General features: G+C 33.9%; 2 protein-coding genes across 4 annotated transcripts in view; one reads left to right on the forward strand and one right to left on the reverse strand.

The window, feature by feature from the left end:
* Positions 1 to 2,334: 2,334 nt before the first annotated feature.
* Positions 2,335 to 9,235, forward strand: LOC148620629 (multiple inositol polyphosphate phosphatase 1-like). The gene is made up of 4 exons (XM_088574299.1): positions 2,335 to 2,982; positions 3,894 to 4,015; positions 7,943 to 8,064; positions 8,432 to 9,235. The coding sequence occupies exons 1-4, from the start codon at positions 2,367 to 2,369 to the stop codon at positions 8,775 to 8,777; spliced, it is 1,206 nt and encodes a 401-aa protein (XP_088430425.1). The 5' UTR covers positions 2,335 to 2,366; the 3' UTR covers positions 8,778 to 9,235.
* A 389-nt stretch (positions 9,236 to 9,624) lies between these two features.
* The window catches only part of LOC148620630 (adhesion G protein-coupled receptor L3-like), a 75,763-nt gene continuing 63,589 nt past the window's right edge, over positions 9,625 to 21,798 (reverse strand). For all 3 annotated transcript variants that reach the window (XM_088574295.1, XM_088574297.1, XM_088574298.1), the window contains 10 exons: positions 20,481 to 20,634; positions 20,071 to 20,140; positions 19,692 to 19,758; positions 18,883 to 18,980; positions 14,279 to 14,405; positions 13,389 to 13,430; positions 12,871 to 12,936; positions 12,078 to 12,141; positions 11,242 to 11,279; positions 9,625 to 9,872 (listed from right to left, as the gene is read on the reverse strand). In XM_088574295.1, the coding sequence (XP_088430421.1) occupies positions 9,717 to 9,872; positions 11,242 to 11,279; positions 12,078 to 12,141; positions 12,871 to 12,936; positions 13,389 to 13,430; positions 14,279 to 14,405; positions 18,883 to 18,980; positions 19,692 to 19,758; positions 20,071 to 20,140; positions 20,481 to 20,634 (882 nt within the window). In that variant the 3' untranslated portion in view covers positions 9,625 to 9,716. The remainder of the gene's footprint in view (positions 9,873 to 11,241; positions 11,280 to 12,077; positions 12,142 to 12,870; positions 12,937 to 13,388; positions 13,431 to 14,278; positions 14,406 to 18,882; positions 18,981 to 19,691; positions 19,759 to 20,070; positions 20,141 to 20,480; positions 20,635 to 21,798) is intronic.

Consider the following 21,798-nt stretch of genomic DNA (forward strand, 5'->3'; position numbering starts at 1 on the left):
AAAAAAAAGATTTTTTTATTCCACCTGATCGACTGTATTTGATAGGCAGAAAACTAAACTAGTTTTTTGCCATTGCTGGTGCATTTGCAATTAGGCCTCTTGGACAAGGTAATGTTGCTTCAAGATTAAAGTCATCACTACAGAAGTGTTATGGTCGTCCGCATGAACTCGCAAATCATTACAGTGCATCCATTTGCACCATGAAAACTGATTTGTTCAACGTATCATAGTTTTCCTTTCCTCTTTCGTCTACCCCGGACTTGACTTTTTATATGCAACTTGGCGGGTATTTCTCGAATAGCAGAGGACGTTTACCCTACCGGTGCACCTGATCCATGCTCCCATTTTTAGTGGAGTCAAAGTTGCTCATGTACCTTTGTTACTTTGTATATATTATTTATTTACTTTGTGTTCTTTGTTGTGTGTGTCTCTTATCCATATCTGGTCTTTGTCCGTGGATTACATTCTTTTGATTTGTTTCTAGAATCTTGGCTCCCTAGATTACTCTTCCACAAAGTTTATTGGAGCAACATTGTAAACCGCGATAGAGCTTTTCATTTATTTATTAATCGCATTTCAGGTGGCCACAATTTCTATCTTTATCGACAACATTGCAAGTTTGTAAATAATAAATCATAAACATATGAAACAATTTTCATTCATGTTTCCTTGTTTGTGACAAAATCATAATTCAGTATGAAGTGAAATACCAGTTACAAAACAATATGATAATACATCATAACATTGTCAATGTATGTTGATTGTTTTGCCACTAGTAGAAATTAAAAAGTCCAAGAATTAGTCAACATATTTTTAAAACCTGAAAAACCTTAAAAAGCTCTAAAAACAGGGCTATGTTATATGGTTAATATTAAATTCGGCCTTGAAAATCAGTATGGATATTGCATAATATTAACTTTAATAAGTGTACTTTGCTAATTGTATTGCAGTTCTTCCAGATATTACACGGAAGCCTTGTGCAAAACAGAGGCAATGAGATCACATTTTTGTTAGCAGTGAGTTTGGCCACATGCTTCGACAGCTTTAATATTCAATCTTTAAAAGCCAATTGTATTAAGACAACGTTTGACACAATATCCAGTTTGTTGAGGCTTATGGCTTAAATATCCGGATCGGAAAATCACCTCCAAACTTCGTAATCTTGAAATTAAAGAACGTTCCATATAAATGATGTTTGTTGGTGACACATAAATGTTGTTATAGTCCGTTTCCTTTGTGTCTGTCTTAAGTCATCACACACACACACACACACACACACACACACACACACACAAAAAGTATAGCAAATTGCACATATAATACTTTGGTAAACGAGAGGCTATAAAGGATGTTTGAAAGTAATAACCATTCAAAGAGGCACTAATTCCAACATGGATAAATGAATTTTCACGAAAATTTGACCACAGATGGATCTGCTCATGCTGAACAATTTTACACCAATGTCCGAAATTGACAAATATAAACATAACGGTCTTGGGGATTTATGTGAAAGAGTAATCAAGGGAATCAAGTTTCTAGCGGAAATAAAAAGAATGTAATCCAGGAACGAAGACCAGACATGGAAAACAAACACAACAACAAAAAATTAGCAACTAAAATAATACATACAAAGTAACAAAAGGAAATGAGCAACTCGGACTCCATTAAAAACTGACAGCATGGACCAGGAGCACCGGTAGCTATAGGGTAAGCGTCGTGTAGAAGATTTTGAAGTGTATTTTGATGGACACATTTAACTTTAAAAATTCCGGATTATACATTTGAGTTTACGAATAAAAAATCCCTAGGTATACCATAGGAACATTTATACAAAGTTTGCTTCTAATTGGTCAATAATGAACTTTATAATACAGTTAATTGAATACTTGTCATTTATAATCATTTTAATTAACTGAATAGCATATGTATAATCCGGAACTTTTAAAGTTAAATGTGTCCATCAAAATACACTTCAAAATCTTCTACAGAATGTGACAATATTTTAATGTACTTATTTACCTGAAAATATGTTGGTTGAAAGATTCAGTTAATATTTCCGGGGTTAACATATATCAAGTTCTAATTAGTCAAAGTTACATCATGATGGAAGGTATTAAGTCTATGTAACATATAAAATGATTATAAATGACAAGTATCAACAATCTAGGAATGCATTAATATCTGACCTTTATGTTTAAAAGACATTATAATTGATTACACCAATTCGGAGAAATATAGGCGATGCATGACTTGTGGCTCAAAATTGTGACATGTTTTCTGGATTAAGAGTTCATTTAATGCTGATATTATTTATTGTGATTCTGTCCAGTGAAACCCTAACTCATCATGGAAAAGAATTCAATACAATGACACTCTACTTCTGGGTTAATGACATGAATAGAAATGTCACGGATAATGAACAAAGTCTTTTCACTCATGAGGGATCATCTTGTAAGATTGAAAGATTGAACGTTTTGTTGCGCCATGGCGCGCGGTATCCCTCTTTGTATTGGATAAAACGAATGAAGAGCTTTCATAAGAGAGTTTTTCGAAATCCAGTTGTGCGAATTAGAAATCCACAATTAGAAAATTGGACTTCTCCGTTTCCTGAAGAGAAAGAGTATTCACAATCAAAAGAAGGAGACGAGGAAATGTTTCTTCTTGGAACAAATTTTGGGACGAGATTCAGTCAACTGATGCAAGACAGCAATGAACGTGTCCGATTTGCAGTGACCAACAGGGAGATCACATATGAAAGTTATAAAGAGTTTATCAGAGGTTTAAACCAAACTGTGAACGGTAATTTGACAAACGCTAAACCTGAAATAGACGACAAGAGACTCCATTACTTTACCAAATGCAAGAAACACAATAAAATGACAAACATTTTGGACTTTGAATACAACCAATTTCAGAAGTCATCAGAAATGAAGAAATTAATGAATAAAGTAGGATTAAACCTTGGCAAATATGTAAATCCAGGTAAATCAGAATAGCTGCAAAACACATGGGTAGAGTGCGAACAAATAACATAAGTACTTCCATTGCATATCCTATCAGCATACTATTTTTTCATTTATCACTGAAAAACAGTTTCCATGTAATGTAAGTCTTAGACTTTGACCACTATTGTGTATTTTGTTGCAACCTAATCGCCATAGGCTTGTGAACTGAAAACCACAAGTCGTAAACTTTTTTAGATTGTGTAAGAGATTGTCCATGTAAAAACCAGACAGAGGTTATCCTACAACTCTGTCTGTTCCAACAGAATGAAATGTTTAACTCAATATGATATCAGAAAGAACGGAACATTTTTGTACCAGAAATGGATGACTCGGAATACAAGTTCAACTATATTATGAACAGAACAAAGGTTTATTTCCCTTTATTCGAATTTTCTAGTGCATTCTATATTAATTATTCCGGAAAATTACAAACTAACATTCATTTCTAAGAAAACACGGGTTAGTTATCTCTAATGGATGATTTAAACAAACCAATAAAATTTGGCATGACTGTTCCACCCACTCTCTGGGTCTTCCATGGACATCCCCTTAAGTTGGTGATAATTTTTTAGTCGACCCAATCCTCCCATGTCATGGCTCTGAGTCAACCTTCGCTCCCTGAAACGGAGCATATTGGACTCCAAATCCTAACTTGGGACGATGGTCGACCCGTACATGCCAGTGACCTACAAGTTGTGCATTTTCACTCCTCAGCTGTATATACTTTATGAAATCGAATGAGTTTTTACTGATTGGGTTGTGAGTAGACCCCTGTGCCATGCTTTTACTGATTGGTTTTGGAGTCGACCCCTACACCATTTATCATTATTTTTGCAATAAAAGGTTTTGTCACGTGTTCAAACTTCCTTTTTCATCTTTCTTTTTCAGAACAGATTTTAACCATGCACCAGATTTGTGCATTTGAGCTTGGTATCTTCAACAAGTCAGACTGGTGTCGTTTCTTCACCGAGGATGATCTCCGTGTCGTGGATTATATGCTTGACATTATGGTAAATCTAGAACATTTATTTATTATGATATATATCTGGCGATGAAATTAAGTTAGTTTAATTACTAGTACATGTCTGCGGGGTAATATACACATCACATGACCATTTCCCAGTCATAATGATAAAACTACATGCATATATTCTTAAAATGCTCCCGAAAAATGTATTATTTTCCCGTGACGGATGTAGAAACACCAAAAGTTCGAATGAGGAGACATTGAGGATTAAGCAATACTAGGAATACCAAATTTACAACAAACTAGGAAAAAAAGTCACACAACACAAGGAATTAAAAGAGTAATGAAGGGAACCAAGGTTATAGCGGTAATCAAATGAATGTAATCTAGGACAAGGACCAGAAACGGAAAACCTACACAACAAAGAACATAAAGTAACTAAAATCATACATACAAAGTAACAAAAGCAAATGAGCAACTCGGACTCCACTAAAAACTGGGAGCATGGACCAGGTGCACCTGTAGGGTAAGCGTCCTCTGCTCTTCCAGAAACACCCGCCGAGTTGCTCATAAAAAGTCAAGTCTGGGGTAGACAAACGAGGAAAGGAAAACTATGACCCGTTGAATAAATCAGTTTTCATGATGCAGATGGATACACCATAACAATCCACAAGTTCATGATGACGACCATAAAACTTCTGTAGTGATGACTTCAATCTTGTAGCAACAAAACCCCGTTCCAGAAGCCTATTTCTTGAGTTCTAGCGCGATACAAACAATCTGCGTAGTTTCGGCAAGCTCTGACATAACGTTGTAACATGAACACTCCATACGCAGGTGCTGAAGGGATGTTGCCACAGATGAAAGGAAAGTTGACAATTCTGAATGAAAAGTCATCACGTTTGTCGTAAAGTTTGGTCAATAGTTTTCCTTTACCATCCATTTTTAAGTGTAGGTCAAGATATGAGGCTGACTTCACAGTGTCTGTAGTATCCTTTATCTCAAGTTCTTTGGGGTATATAGCGGAAACCGAGATTAATTGGATCTAGCCAAATGATATTCTTTCTTTCGGATCAGATCAGCTATAAAGTCAGTCTCATAAAAGTGAAGGAATAGGTCGGCAAGTAAAGGAGCACAATTTGTTCCCATTGGAATGCCGACCGTTTGTTGAAAAACACGTTCACCACACCGGGCAAATATGTTATCGATTAAAAATTCCAGCATTTTGTAAACATCTTCCTCTGTATATTTGGAAGATGATTTGGAATTATTTCTCACACAGTATGAGGAATCTCTACCAAGAACTATATATTTGTATCTAGGTGTAACATTATTTTTTGAAAAACAACGACGTATAATGTTTTTAAGTCGGGATTTTAACTGAGTATGGGGAATCTAAAAAATACACGCACAATGGAACAAACACCATTAAAAAGCGGGACGTAACTGCGTTGCTGCATTGCAAGGGTGGGTGAGCGATTCCTGCATCTAGTTGCTGCGCTGCTGGTTGAAGATCCCGCCCGCTGAAAGAGGAAGAAACTCTCGTGACAGAAGGCCGCCATTCGTAACGTTGGAAACCGAAACTCCATACTAGTAGTCATTCAGATCACGGTCACTACCGCAGTAAACGTAAACTTGGATATTACAAGTACTATATAAGGAGGGATAATTGACAATTCAAAAGTTAAAGTCCTCGATTTTTTTTATTGAATGTAATTGAAAGCTGAATAATGAAGGTCAATATCAGAATCAGGCGTCAGCGTGTCAGTAACGTTCTTTGATTTGGGATAGTTGAAGTTAAGACAGTAATCAAAGACAATTTAATGATGAAATATCACCGTATAAGTGCGAGATGAATTTTTTGGAATCCGCCAACACTCGTATTTCTTTTGCTTGAATAAGTTATGGGTGATAACTGTAGAAAAGGACCAGAAAGTAGAGGTAAACAATTGGTGCCCATCAGGAAGTCAATCATCTGTTGAAACTCTTATCGATCAAAAACCAAAACTGAACATATATTTTGACTATCATAAATTTCAACATAAAGTTCCATCAACTGTATATTAATTCTCAGATTTATAATTCACTTAGGCCTTTTAACTATCTGATACTGGAATGGGTTGCACAAAGCTCAAGCAAGTCTCCACCTGCTATTGAGTATGCCGTTTGGTATTTACTCATGTAGATTTCCACATAGTTATTGGTAAACTAAATTTCAGTAGACTAAAGCCTTTACTGCACACATTGCTCGGCTATTTTTGAAATAAGATATTTTCGAAGAATTCTTAACATTCCGAAACCCCCTGCCCCGTGCAGGTCCGGGTGTTAAAAGAATAGGCCTGCAGCAGCGCTAAGCTTGTCGTAAAAGGCGACTAAATAGTGCTCAGAACCCTGGCCGGGGGCTAGGGCGCTCTGCCCACAAAGTAACTGGGATGTGCGCCCCAGGTGGTAGAATGGGGTACCCCTGGCGTGTTACATGCTTGGGTTGTCAGGCTATAATACGGAAAACCTGACTGCAAACCATAGCGGTGCACCGTGTTGGGAAAGATGCCACGTTCCTCGCACGTTAAAGAACCCTACTGTGGTATTCTCCCGGAGTAGGAACCATAGGGCTCCACCACAGGAGGCTAAATTGCCCGACCGTACCCATCTCTCCCTATTTCCAGTGGCAATCAAAATTTGTCGACCCCATTGTCCTTGTGTCCCATCCCTTTTTCATTTCATGTTCATTTTATCATCAATTTCATGTTCATCGTCTGAATATAGCTGAAATATTGCTGCTCGGACGTTAAACCCCCAACAGACCGAAACCCCCTAACAAAAATTGGTTCTCATTTGATTCCTCAATGCAAGAACACCGACAGTAAAATCTTCATAAAAATTGTGTTACGTTTTGTAAGCATATTCGCAGAGAATATACAATCTACGTTTCGTAAGCATACTGGCACATTGGGTATACAATACGTTTTTGTAAGAATATTGGCACACAGATATATTGATGATGTATTGTCCATCAACAACCCTTCCTAGGGTAAATGGTTACCTTCAATATATCCACCAGAGCTCGAAAAAAAGGAGACTATAGCTTGTTCTATAGGACCTACATCTCGAATTTGACAACAGTGGTCATCTCAGCACAAAGATTTATGATAGAAGAGAAGACTTAAATTTGATATTATAAATTATTCTTACCTGTGCGGCAATATACCTTCGTCTCCTACATACGGTGTTTATATTTCACAATTGATTCGCTACGCGAGAGCAAGTACTAACTACTCGGATTTCCTTGAACGCCAAAAACAACTTCATAACATCTCTGAATCAGAGGTATGCGGAAATGCGTCTAAAAAGGTTTCTTACCAAATTGTTTTTTTATTATCTGTCCTTGGTTGAAATATACTAAAGATTCTTCTAAACTAATGAGTAATGATTATTTTAATTACTGTAAATTGTTCATTGTGTTGATGTGACCGCTGATTTATGAGCAACTCGGCGAGTGTTTCTAGAAAAGCAGAGGACGCTTACCCTATCGGTGCACCCGGTACATGCTCCCAGTTTTTAGTGGAGTCCGAATTGCTCATTTACTTCTGTTACTTTGTATGTATTATTTTAGTTACTTTATGCTCTGCTGTTTTTGTCTGGTCTTTGTCCCTGGATTACATTCTTTTGATTTCCGTTAGAATCTTGGTTTTCGTTGATTACTCTTACCTATTATGACGCAATAGCATGCAAATGCTATTTTATCATCACCGGTACATTCACGCTGCAATAGAAGAGGTGAAATGCATGTTCCAATTCAGGACCATTGCAATACCAGCTACTCTGGTAGTATATTATCTACTTTGCCAGATTAGTTTTGGACCTGACTTGGTAATGGATCGGATTAGTGTTCGGTAGTTTTATTGTTACCCTTACTTACTTTGTAATCATAATGGTATAGATACAGACCCTTTACCATTTCCATTTGTAGGCATACTGGCACAGAGGGTATGGGTATCAACTGAACTATCACATGTCATGTCCTTTTACAAGTCATCTATTCAAAACATTCGATGAAGTGGTAAACAACATTAAAAATAACAATACCAAACAGTAAGTACTTGTTTCAATATTGTAGTATTCTGAATGTGAAATGAAAGGGAAATCACAATAAAAGAAATACTTCAGGAGATAGACCTATGGTAAGGGACATAACTCTTGAAATCAGTGATATGTTTGGATCATATTCAATTTCACCAAAGCTTATCATTAGAAACAGAATGAAATCAGTCCAAGTTACTTTGAATCTTACATGAGATTAATGATACTAACGCTCATTATTTAAAAATAGATTAGATCATTAATATTCTTAGAGAACTTCATCTAAACCTGATAACTGGTGTTGAAAATGTTAACATTAATTATTATATTGATACATAAATAAAATAATGTTTATATAAAAAAGTTCAATTTTATTTAGGTTAAATGTAGCTGATATTCAGTTTGCCCACTCTTATACATTAATTCCAATCTACTCAGCGTTTGGTTTGTTCAAGGACTCTGGACAACTCCTTGCAAGCAACATGCACTTAAATGGAAACCGAACTTTCAAAATAAGTAAAATTTGCCCATTTTCTGCTAATTTTGCAGTCGGACTGTACAAGTGTAATGAAACAGACTTTGTCGTAAAAATGTTTGTCAATGAAGAACTTGTCAATATCCCTGCATGTGGAAGTAAAGTGTGTTCGTACAAGAAATTTAAAGCATACTATAGCTCACAGACTACTTGTGACTATAATGAGATTTGTGAGAACATTTCAAGTTAGCTTTAAAGGAGTTTGTTTATGATGCCAAGTACAGTATGACAACCATAGTCTACAGTAGCAACATTTTGAACAAAGGAAATATTAATAGATAAATACAGTTTACGTGGATATCTCATGTTGTCTATATGGTGATGTTGAAGTATTCCATGGAGAGAATTAGATGAATTTATGGTGTATTTGTTAGTTGTTTCAGTTGATCTTACATTAAAAGGAGATGGTTATGGAGTTTAACCCCACCCAAAGATTTTTTCTGTGCCTGTCAGTAGTCAGGAAATATTGCACATTAACGTATCTTTGTATTGTTATATTACCTCTTAGTTTGATATTGACGAATTTTCACGTTCTTTAAAGGAGGATTTTATTACTTGTTCACAGCTTACTTAAAGGTGTGTTTTAACTTGTTGAAGACCTTTTAATGCCCTCTAAATGTATTTACTATTGTGTATTTAGGTTATACACTGGAGCATTTGTTGTATTTTACCATATTTATTTTTTCTAAGAATCTTTAACACCTTGCATATCAGTCTATCAATTATTACCTTTCCACAATTTGTGGGACTTTAAATGAAAAGTAGAAAAAGGGCTAATATGTAGTAAAAAGGATAATATCAAGTAGCATTTTCTTGAAATCTTTTCTTTGATTGATCTTCGGAAGTAAATAAATGAGCATGGTCAAATACAAAAATACCATTCATATTAATATTGCGAATTTTGATATGCTGTACACATGTTTCAAGAAGTCATTATTCACCAAAAGCATTAAAAGTAAATATGTAGGAAGATCTAAATCCTAATACTAATTGTATACAAGAAGTACTCAAAACTATGGAAAAAAGAAACAATGAGATGTTAATCAAGGTATGGAAAACCAATAATACAACTTTGGTTTAGCCGCATTTAATTATGTTCAATAACCAAAAACTGGAAGTTTGACATAAATTAGAATGTGCCTATATCAGGGGCAGTCATGAACACCTCTCCTGTCTGATTATTGCTGGGCGACAAGGTTGTCTGGAATAAGTTTCGTGGTGACAGTCTATTGGGGTCAGCACCAAATGGATTGTAACCTACTGGTTCATTGTTGTTTTTGTCAGTCTACAATTAAACCAGATAGTAAATAAATGAAACGTTCCATAGAGTGCAGCTAGATATGACCACTAATATTATAATATATTGGAGGTGAAGTACCATTCTGTGTAAGGATCAGCAGTCCTTTTCACAAAAAATCTTAGTCTAAAATTAGTTGTAAGTTACGACATCACTATACTTCATTCTATTATGACGTCATAACATATGGCTAATTTGACACTTAAGATTTTTTGTGAAGAGAACTGCAGGCAATTGATGGCATCAAGGATCCGGAAACGGTAAAAAATGCCGGTCATTGACTGACAAAATTTGCTAATGACCGACGACAATTTTCCAATATCGAACAAAGGCATATAATTTTTCTCACTTTATTTTTTTTACCTCAAATATATTCAATATGTCTACAAAGCAACCAGAAAGCTTTTTTAATTTATCCTGAAGTATCTGTGACAAAGATGTTTTTTGACAGCTGATATCAGAAAAAGTGCGGGAAAATTTTGCTGGCCTTTTTTCTAAAGTGCATTTAACCTAAATTTGACCAATCAATATCTTAAAAAGGCAAACTTTACACCTTGACGATGATCAGTTATAAATACTTGGATAATGCAATAAAATATCTGCATTTTATAGATTCATGTGCTACATCTTGTACACATATGCCTGATTCTTAGACACAGAAGTACTTAACATAACTCTTAGCTTGTAGTAATAATTCTAAATCATTATAGTCTTTTTATTATACATGTACTCACATTTTGGTTGTGATTAAAGACATTTTAAATTAAACTAATCTGTTATCCATTATTACAGGCTGAAACAGGGATAAAAGGAGCAGAATTTTGTATTACATCATGAGAAGATCATTTTCTGCTGATACATGTAAAAAGAATTCTGTTTTCAGTAATTCTGAACAGTCTTTGGTTTCTATATCAGTTTTTATGTATCTACTATAAGCTTCTTCGCTGTCTGTCCTAGATGTTTGCTCTCCAAATGTAATTCCAATTTTACTCTTACATACCTGTTAACCTTTACTAATATCCTCCTTTTAAATATTTATGTGTAAGTTTTCACATAATGTGGGAGGGTTCACATATGTCATTATCAAACATACACAGAAATCAAAAAGTATTTCCCCCAAGGCTTAATTTAAAATTCTGTAAATTCTGATATTATTGGGATGTTTTTATTATTTGCAATAATGCAAATATATTGTTATCACATAAATTGAAACTCATACATTAAAGTTTTACCATTACTGAATCATGATTTTTCTCAATGTCCAAAAAAAAATCTAATCACATTTTTTGAAAAATTACAGAAATTTTATGAATTTATAGTGTATTAAATTATATAATGCCTCTACTGAAAAACTTACCTTATTATTCAACATCTGGAGGTTATTCTTGTTCAAATCTGAAATTGAAGCATTGGTTGATTGATTGATTGTGGTTTTAAAAGTCCTTTGGCAAACCCTGCTTTGTCCTGAGGTTTTTATTGCGCTTATCTTAGCACACAGAGGTCACCCCACTCTAACACATTACACATGTATTATGATTCCTTACATTAAAAAAAAATGCTACAAGGTATATAATCACTTAGATTAACAGTAAAATAAAAATCATTAACTTTACATACTGTAAAATACCAGATTTTTATGATACATTATATGCCACTTACATAAAAATACTTCTATTTCAATAAAAGTAATATGTAAGGGCTGTCAAAAGGATAGGGGGACCTTGAAGGCACTACTTTCAATACCATCATTCACTGAAGTTTTCCAAAATGAATACAATAAAAATGTGGTAAAAAACCCACAGATACTAAAATAGTCATTCAAAAGATCTCCGACAGTTTTACATAAAACAGCCAATACAAACTGTCACATATACACACACAAACAACAGAAATAACATACTGCCTTTAAAAGATCTCTGACTATTTTATATAGAACAGGCACTATGTTTTCACATACATACCTTAGGGGAGAGATAAAATCAACGAAAAATCTCTAGCCTAAAAATGTAAGATTTTGGGAGGTGTTTGGTTAAAATCATTACTTTCTCTTCGAAAATACAAAGTAATCAAATTTTACCATAAAAATTGCTTTTATATAAAAATATCCCACATGAGACAGTGTCAATGGGGGAGAATCTCCCACACAAACTGTTCCAAGGTTAACAGGTATGCACAGTTACACCTGGTTTTTACCTTTAGACTGATCATTATTATTCTTGTCGATAGACACATCTTTCTGTGATGTTTTCGGAGACTTCTAAAACATAGGAAGTAGGAAAAAATATAAACATTTTTTAATTTCTCTTTGGGTTTTGGTACATATGAATAAATTAATCTGCAGATTGTTTTTGTAGTTTCTGTCAAATATTTACTAGTACATTTTTGTACTGTAAACTGATATTTTTTGTGTTTCAGAATATCAATTCATTTTATTTTTGCAACTTACATGTATAGCAATATTTAGAGCAGAACTTTTCAATAAAAAGAATATATGTTAACAATCTGCAGTGATGGATCCAGAAGCTGGTTTTGGGGGCTGGGTGCCCCGTTTTGTTAGAAAATATTGTTAAAATTGTGAAATATGTTGGCACAAAGAAGCATATTATTACCTGGACCCCACTTCCCAACCTTTCATAAATTACTGATCCGCCGAAGATCTGGGTTGCAGTCTCTTGATTTCTAAGGTAGGTCATACCTAAGTTTTGACCCTATGTTATATGCTTATGTAACGGCTGCCACGTTTGTCGTTGAATAAAAAATCAACACATCAGTGTTAAGGAACATTCATATCAAATTCAGTTCTGATTGATTCCGATCCGTCTAGTAGTTTCAGAGAAGAGTTTTGAAAATATGTTAATTGTTCAGGCCAGATGAGCTAATTAAAGGTTCATCAGTAAAATAATAGTTGTTTGCTGATACTATACATATTTTTTAATAAATCTGTTTCGTGTAATAAGTACAATATTGACCTGTACTATCTACCTACCTGAGAAAAGTAGGAGGAGGTGAAAGGAGTGCCTTTTTTACCTCTCTTTTTAAAAGATTCTCTAACCTGAAAATATAATAACAATGCCCAAAATTTAAGTTAATTGGAAAATCTAATTTTAAAATCTGTGTAAAATTTAAAAAAAAAATAAAATATTCATCCAAATCTCACCAAAAATCTCCAAAAAATACCGGTATTGAAGCATCCAAATAAAAGGACAATTTTAAAATATCTTTATTAGGAAATAAAATGAACAAAATTTCAATCCAGTAAGTATGGTGTGTTTCAGATTTTGTGCTTAAAAACATGTTGACCAACAAAGACCAGGAGTGAAAACAAAAAAGTGGTTTCAAATGTGAAATATTGAAGTCATTACAATGGGAAAATATGATAAATAACTGCTATCTATATGATAAGATTATTTTACAAATGTCTTTCAGTTTCTGACAATAAAACAATAATAGTTTATTTTGTTTAACCTTTTTTTAACAAACTTTAAATTCTAAAAATAGTCCTACCTTTCTATCAAGCAAACAATGGAACAGAAACAAAAAGAATCCCTGAAAAATAATTTTCAGTTAAAAAGCACTGTAATTTAAGAAATTATACAAACTATACAACAAACATGGTGATTTTCATTCCATATTATCAACTTTCCTTTTATCTGTGGCAACATCTCTTCAGCACCTGAGTATAGTGTTTTCATATCACAAGTCATACGTTAAGCCAGAGCTTGCTGTAACCATGCAGACTTTGTGTATCATGCCAGACTTCTTACAATTAGGGTTCTGGGATAGGGTTATGTTGCTACAAGATTGCAGTCATCACTACTGAAGTATTATGGTCATCATCATGAACCTTGTGGATTGTTATGGTGTATCTATCTGCACAATGAAAACTGATTTGTTCAACATGTCATAATTTTCCTTTCCTCTTTCGTCTATACCCTGGAATTGATTTTTTATGAGCAGCTTGGTGGGTGTTTCTAGAAAAGCAGAGGACACTAACCCTACCAGTGCACCTGGTCCATGCTCCCAGTTTTTAGTGGAGTCCGAGTTGCTCATTTACTTTTGTTAGTTTGTATTATTTTGGTTATTTTATGTTCTTTGTTGTGTTTGTCTGTTTTCCATGTCTGTCCCTGGATTATATTCTTTTGATTTCCATTAGAATCTTGGTTCCCTTGATTACTCTTTCACTGAATGGAAAATATGCCACTGTTACCAGAAGTAGTCACTCTACTCCAAGCATTTCTTCACACAACACTACCATTTATATAACTGATATATATTTTATTTAATTAAGAAGAACTAATAACTTTATTATCTTCAAGCATCAAGATGAGAGACTGAAATTGCTATTGTGCACACTTAATACAATCTACATGAATATGAATATACGATTAAATTACCTGTAGAGAATTCAAAATGGCAAACAGATACTGAAAGACCAGTAAATCTTTGTTGACTGAGAGTACGCCAAATATCCATGTTACTCCAAACAATGGTGCTAGTACACAGATACTTCTGGCACCAGATCTGTTTAAGTAGGGAAAAGAAAATAGACATACATACAAACTTGTGTCCTTTTTGTACGACTCATGATATACCGTGATTCTCAACCCCACACGGGAAGAATTGAAGAATTGGGATTGATTTTACATATGATGGGGAAAAGAAAATAGACATACATACAAACTTGTGTCCTTTTTGTACGACTCATGATATACCGTGATTCTCAACCCCACACGGGAAGAATTGAAGAATTGGGATTGATTTTACATATGATGGGGAAAAGAAAATAGACATACATACAAACTTGTGTCCTTTTTGTACGACTCATGATATACCGTGATTCTCAACCCCACACGGGAAGAATTGAAGAATTGGGATTGATTTTACATATGATGGGGAAAAGAAAATAGACATACATACAAACTTGTGTCCTTTTTGTACGACTCATGATATACCGTGATTCTCAACCCCACACGGGAAGAATTGAAGAATTGGGATTGATTTTACATATGATGGGGAAAAGAAAATAGACATACATACAAACTTGTGTCCTTTTTGTACGACTCATGATATACCGTGATTCTCAACCCCACACGGGAAGAATTGAAGAATTGGGATTGATTTTACATATGATGGGGAAAAGAAAATAGACATACATACAAACTTGTGTCCTTTTTGTACGACTCATGATATACCGTGATTCTCAACCCCACACGGGAAGAATTGAAGAATTGGGATTGATTTTACATATGATGGGGAAAAGAAAATAGACATACATACAAACTTGTGTCCTTTTTGTACGACTCATGATATACCGTGATTCTCAACCCCACACGGGAAGAATTGAAGAATTGGGATTGATTTTACATATGATGGGGAAAAGAAAATAGACATACATACAAACTTGTGTCCTTTTTGTACGACTCATGATATACCGTGATTCTCAACCCCACACGGGAAGAATTGAAGAATTGGGATTGATTTTACATATGATGGGGAAAAGAAAATAGACATACATACAAACTTGTGTCCTTTTTGTACGACTCATGATATACCGTGATTCTCAACCCCACACGGGAAGAATTGAAGAATTGGGATTGATTTTACATATGATGGGGAAAAGAAAATAGACATACATACAAACTTGTGTCCTTTTTGTACGACTCATGATATACCGTGATTCTCAACCCCACACGGGAAGAATTGAAGAATTGGGATTGATTTTACATATGATGGGGAAAAGAAAATAGACATACATACAAACTTGTGTCCTTTTTGTACGACTCATGATATACCGTGATTCTCAACCCCACACGGGAAGAATTGAAGAATTGGGATTGATTTTACATATGATGGGGAAAAGAAAATAGACATACATACAAACTTGTGTCCTTTTTGTACGACTCATGATATACCGTGATTCTCAACCCCACACGGGAAGAATTGAAGAATTGGGATTGATTTTACATATGATGGGGAAAAGAAAATAGACATACATACAAACTTGTGTCCTTTTTGTACGACTCATGATATACCGTGATTCTCAACCCCACACGGGAAGAATTGAAGAATTGGGATTGATTTTACATATGATGGGGACTATTTGGTCTGGATCTGGCATGTCATTGAACTGCTAGTAGTCTTTAGTTTGTACATTTGTGTAATTCATATTCAGTTTCATTATTTCCAAAGGAACTCGGACCTTTTTGAACTGATTTTAGGTGTGTTTAATTGTGTAACATTTTTTCCACAGTGGCCAGATTTTAAGGTGGGGGGGTGTGATCATGCCAAAGTACTTTACCCCAACCACATTTTATGTGCCTGTCCCAAGTCAGGAATTTCCAGCCTCTGTATGTCTTGTTTCGTTTTCACCTCAAGTTTATTTTTTATGTTACGTGAGTATATAGTGGCAACTCTTTCCCTACACCTGTGTATAATGATGTTTTGAGGGCAGCTGCAGCCTGCCCTGTGGTTTGAGGGTTTCCCTGTAACTGTGTATAAAGATGTTTTGAGGGCAGCTGCAGCCTGCCCTGTGGTATGAGGGTTTCCCTGCACCTGTGTATAATGATGTTTTGAGGGCAGCTGCAGCCTACCCTGTGGTATGAGGGTTTCCTCATTGAAGACCAATGGGTGACTTTGGGCTGACATTTTAATCACATTGGGGTTGTTGTCGCTTTGACATATACACCATACCTTTTCTCATTACATTATGTATTTAAGGCAGTAAAACCATATCTAGTATCAAACATCAAAGATTTGGATAGTGATAGGATATCAAAATTTAGCCTTTGTGGTATCCTTACAATTCCACAACATAAAAAGACAAACAGATGCTGTCCCTCCAATCACCGATGGCTATCATCAAATATTAATGAATAGGACTTAATATCTTTTTTCCTTTGTATGTCTTAGTGTTGTAATTGATAAGATCTAAAATCTGTGTCTGATTAGCTCACCAAATCATACATTTTTCAATGAGTTTCAGTGCATTTCCACAGTTAATCTGTCATTAGCTGTTTCTATTTAGTTTTATTACTCTAATGCTTGATTGTTTTATAACGGTATCCTTGAACTTTATTTTCATATTTACGTTATTTTCAGCAATTTTCTTGTGGATATTTCTGAAAATAATATGAAATTGAAGAAGCAAAATTTTTAGATATTTTGACAAAAAAGAAAAAAGTCACAAATTCAAATGTACCTGGCAAGTCAAATTTTAAGAGAAATGTATAATCTTAAAACTGTGCCCAATTCATTAAAGCAATATTTCTTCACTCACAATCCAGATTTAAAAATGTTCTAATTTAAAGAAAGGCAAGCCAAGCATACAAAAGTTGAAAATTTAACTTTCAAGAAATACATAAAATGCATTGTATGAATGTTTTTCTAATGACTTTATATCTTCATACATGTATGGTCCTCATCTTGACAATGTCCAAAAATGTTGTGCTATAAATGTGTAATGTTATAAAACATGATTGATTGATTGTTGGGGTTTAACGCCCAAGCAGCAGTATTTCAGCTATATTCAGGCGATGAACATGAATAATGATGATGAAATGAAAAAAGGGATGGGACACAAGGATAATAGGGTCAATAAACTTTGATTGCCACAAGACAAAAAGGAGAGATGGGTAAGATCGGGCAATTTAGCCTCCTGTGGCAGAGCGCATAGGTTCCTACTCCTATCGTATACCATAGCAGGGTTCTTTAACATGCAAGGAACATTGGTATCTTTTCCAACACGGTGCATCACTACGATTTGCTATCATGTTTTCCGTATTATAGCCTGACAATCCCAGCCTGTAACATGCCAGGGGTACCCCATTCCACCACCTGAGGCACACATCCCAGTTGCTCTGTGGGCAGAGTGCCTAGCCCCAGGCTAGGTTTCTGAGCACTATTTAGTCGCCTTTTACAACAAGCTTAGCGCTGCTGCAGGCCTATTCTTTTAACACCTACACAGGGTGTTATAAAACAAAACAATATGTTTGATGACAATGGAATTCAAACCAAATCATTAGGGGAGAACACTTTTCTCACACCTGTCAGGAAATGTATACTGTTCACAAACTTATTTTCACATTTCAGTGGAATCAATTCAATATTGCTGGTATTTATTTTATGACATTCTGTCTAACATTTACTTCATAATAAATTTATAGTGATTTATCTATGCATTTTTTTCTTGCTTGCTAAATTAGCAAATATCAAAGTGCTGTTGGCACTGGGGTTTTTACATCAACTGAATGTCAATAATACAACAGAATGTTATCATACACTGAAATTAAACTCATATAAAACCAATTTCAGCTGAAGAAAATAATTGCTTTGGTGAACATAAGAATTTCCAAAACTAGACATCTTTTATCAATTTGAATTTTCCCGCCATTTTACTAAGTTTAAATCAATCCTCTTCACTACCAGTTTATTAATCATAAAATATTAATGATTGGATGGTGATTTTGAGTGTTAATTGTGTCAAATGGAGCAGCACATTTAATGCTACATCTTGATGCATTACTTGCAAGAACTTCAATCTCTAAATGCAAATTTACTACTAAACATCTTTCAAGGCCAAAAAGTAAGTCCCTGAAACCTTCAGTTCATTTGAAGACTATATATAGATCTTAATTTTACTTGTAGAAATAATAGAATATCACTGAGCTGAATATTTGCCAAAAACATATTTACAGGTTATAAAAGATGTATTGAATGTCATATAAAACGAACATTTGGACCATATTTTTATGTCGTGTTTAGAAACAAAAAGGAATTTCCTAGCATGAACCAGTGACAGAAGGTATTTTGATCCTAAAGGATCAGAAACCCAATAAAACCCTTGCAAAAAGTTAGTTAACTGTAAGCAGAAATCAGAAAAAAAAACTCTGGTATGCAGCATAAATGAAATCTACAAGTTCAAAACCCTATTCTATACTGGAGATCATCAACTGTATACACAAAAACTGGTACCCATAAATTACAGTTCACATAATCTTACATGGCAATATCTTTTTTAGTAGACTTTTTAGATCCAATTTTACTTGTCATAGATAAATACATGGTCCTCATTACAAGTACCATTATCACAAGGTTTATCTGAAATAAAATGGTAGAAATTGAGAAGTTTTAAAATTGCCCTAATCATAATAGTATTCAAACAAGAGTTTATTATTGGTCTATGACCAATGTAGAGATATGCACATTTATTGTAATTTTTAAAATCATACATTTGTATAGCTACATCTGCTCTGTTGTTATATTATTCAGCAAAACATCATTTAAAAAAATTTACAAAATCATTAAGCAATTATATTGAAGAAAAAAAATGAATGGTAATGATATTTTGAATGCATGAGGGTTACATCTATGCATGTTACATAGAAACTACAGAGATTTTGGTATAAAATGAGATATAAATGGTTAAAAAAGTTAGAAACTAAGAAGACCCTCTCCATACTCCTGTAAAATATGTAACCTGAACACTTTTTTAATAATTATAGTTCACATTTAGTGTAAACTTTCAGATAACACCTTTTAAAAAGTTGATGGCTGAGGAACAATAACTATATACCAATTTTAAAATATATTAGGAATATTTCTTATTCTTCAAAATGTGCTGTTATGGATAATAGCTAATTTCTTTTACTTGTAAATTTACATACATTGCAGGGAAAATAATTTGAACAGTTGTTGTGAATTCATAGACCTTAAAAGTTAGTTAACAGTATGAAAACTGATGTTATAGCTCAAATTTAACTTTGAGCAAAATGAGCTTAGTAAGTGATCATAAAATTAAAGCCCACTCACAGTTACAGTAAGTAAAGCTGGACCTGCAAATGCCCAAATGAGACCTGAATCCACTGCTAACCAGCAACTGTAATATTGAAAAATGTTGATGTATAAGGGTGACAATTCAATTAAATCAAAGATGAAAAGAAACTTACATAATAAAATGTTAACTTATAAAACTTGCTGAATTAAAATAGCAGAGCCAATTTACACATCTTCAAATTGAAGTTGTATAGCAATTCATCCAACTAATTGTGGAAGCAAGTTGACCCACTATATTTCTGTAAACCACTCGATTAATAATCATAAATAAACAAACTCCAACAATAAATAACACAATGATTAAATCTCTCCAAAAAAATCATTCCTTACTACATGTACCTTCTGTCCTACTTACTAATAAGAATTTCCATATCCCTCAAGTTGTGTAGCCCCCATTGATGCACCAACAATTATTAGTGGACCTCCTGAGAAATTAGAGACAAGGTAGATTACAATGTTCTGCTTGTGGTACCCACTCATAAAAATACTGATCAAGTTTTCCAACAATTGAAAACAGACTAACAATTCATGGTATCATGTCAATGGTACATACTGTATGAAACAATACTAGAGCATAGTTCATTTACTAAAACCACCCTCCTCCAATTTTGTATATGAATACCAATATGAATCATACAATACCAAAATTAATTCAGATGGTAATTCAAAATATGAGGTGCGCAATAGTATCAAGTGATAAAAAATGTGCGAAAGTTTCATCAAGTTTCATTATGAGGTTTCAGGAGTTGAGGGACATTTACTTACCAAAACTAAGTAAGAAAAATTTCTTAGTTCTAGAAACCCCAGTAGGTATCACATATAGTACTTGGAAGGCTATTTCTATAGCCATGGATAACATCAGGAAGAAGTCAACCAGGAAGAAATAATGTAGCAATGCAGCAACAGCAATACAGGCATTCTACAAGTATATAAAAAGATGAAGTAATATAGCAACACAGCAGTACAGGCATTCTACAAATATACAAAAGGCAGGAAATAATGTAGCAACACAGCAGTACAGGCATTCTACAAATATACAAAAGGAAGAAATAATGTAGCAACACAAAACCAGTAGTGCAGAATTCTACAAGTATATATAAAATACAGGAAGAAGTTAAAGCAGTGCAAGCATTCTTTAGTAGATAAAGAAATATTTTTGGTATTGCTTCACAAAGGACATTCATCAGAATATTTTGAAGTTAAGAAGGTTTTATAAAAGCAGTTACCATCTAATATCCTGTTGAGATATTCAAAACTTGACATCAAACGTACAAAATTACAGTTGAGTTCAAGAAATGTGGTCTAACTAGCTGTCACAATTTTTCAATGCAATGACAGTAGCCTGAGACAACAATGATTCACAGAGTGCATCGCGATACAAATGCAAAGGTCTAATCCAGAAAAGTTTGAGCAATTATAGACAAGCTTGATAAATCTCTCAATTTGGATTGTTATTCAATGTTTAACCCAGCATAAATTTTAAATAGAAAATGTGGTCTGATCTCTTTTTTTTCTTGCCATTGAATGGACTTTCCTAACCCAATATAATCTTACATCTATCATATTTAAGTGATAATTTTAATATTTTCATTGTACATGTATAAATTTGTATATTAATATATAAGTTGTATTTAATTTAATCTTTTATTATACCTTACTTTTTATTGATTATTATTATATCTGTAACATCTTCTTTATTTTTGTCAAATATAAATCTAATTTCAATGTTCTTAGTCAATTTAATCTTATTTTAATTTCTCAACATTTTAAGTTAACGTAATGTTCATTGACATGTTGGTAATATTCTGTTCATTTTAGTATTTTTACTAATTTATTTCTGGACTCCAGTATATATTTTGTTCATCGTGGTTTTTCATTTGATTATTTTTATATATGTAAATGCTACTGTAAAAGTATATTGTTTGTGGGGTTCCAATTTTCATGGTTTTCATGGGTGAGCCTCGATGTATGTACCGAAAACCTAAAAACCACAAATTCAAGAATTCACGAATTTATGTATCTTCCCTGATCCACTAAAATTGGTATCCACAAATTGAAGTTTTTTTTCATTTTTATATATTGA

The sequence above is a fragment of the Perna viridis genome, chromosome 3 (genome assembly GCF_037379345.1).
Source record: "Perna viridis isolate PV_CMFRI_1.1 ecotype Kerala chromosome 3, ASM3737934v1, whole genome shotgun sequence".
NCBI classification, from domain to species: Eukaryota; Metazoa; Mollusca; class Bivalvia; order Mytilida; family Mytilidae; genus Perna; species Perna viridis.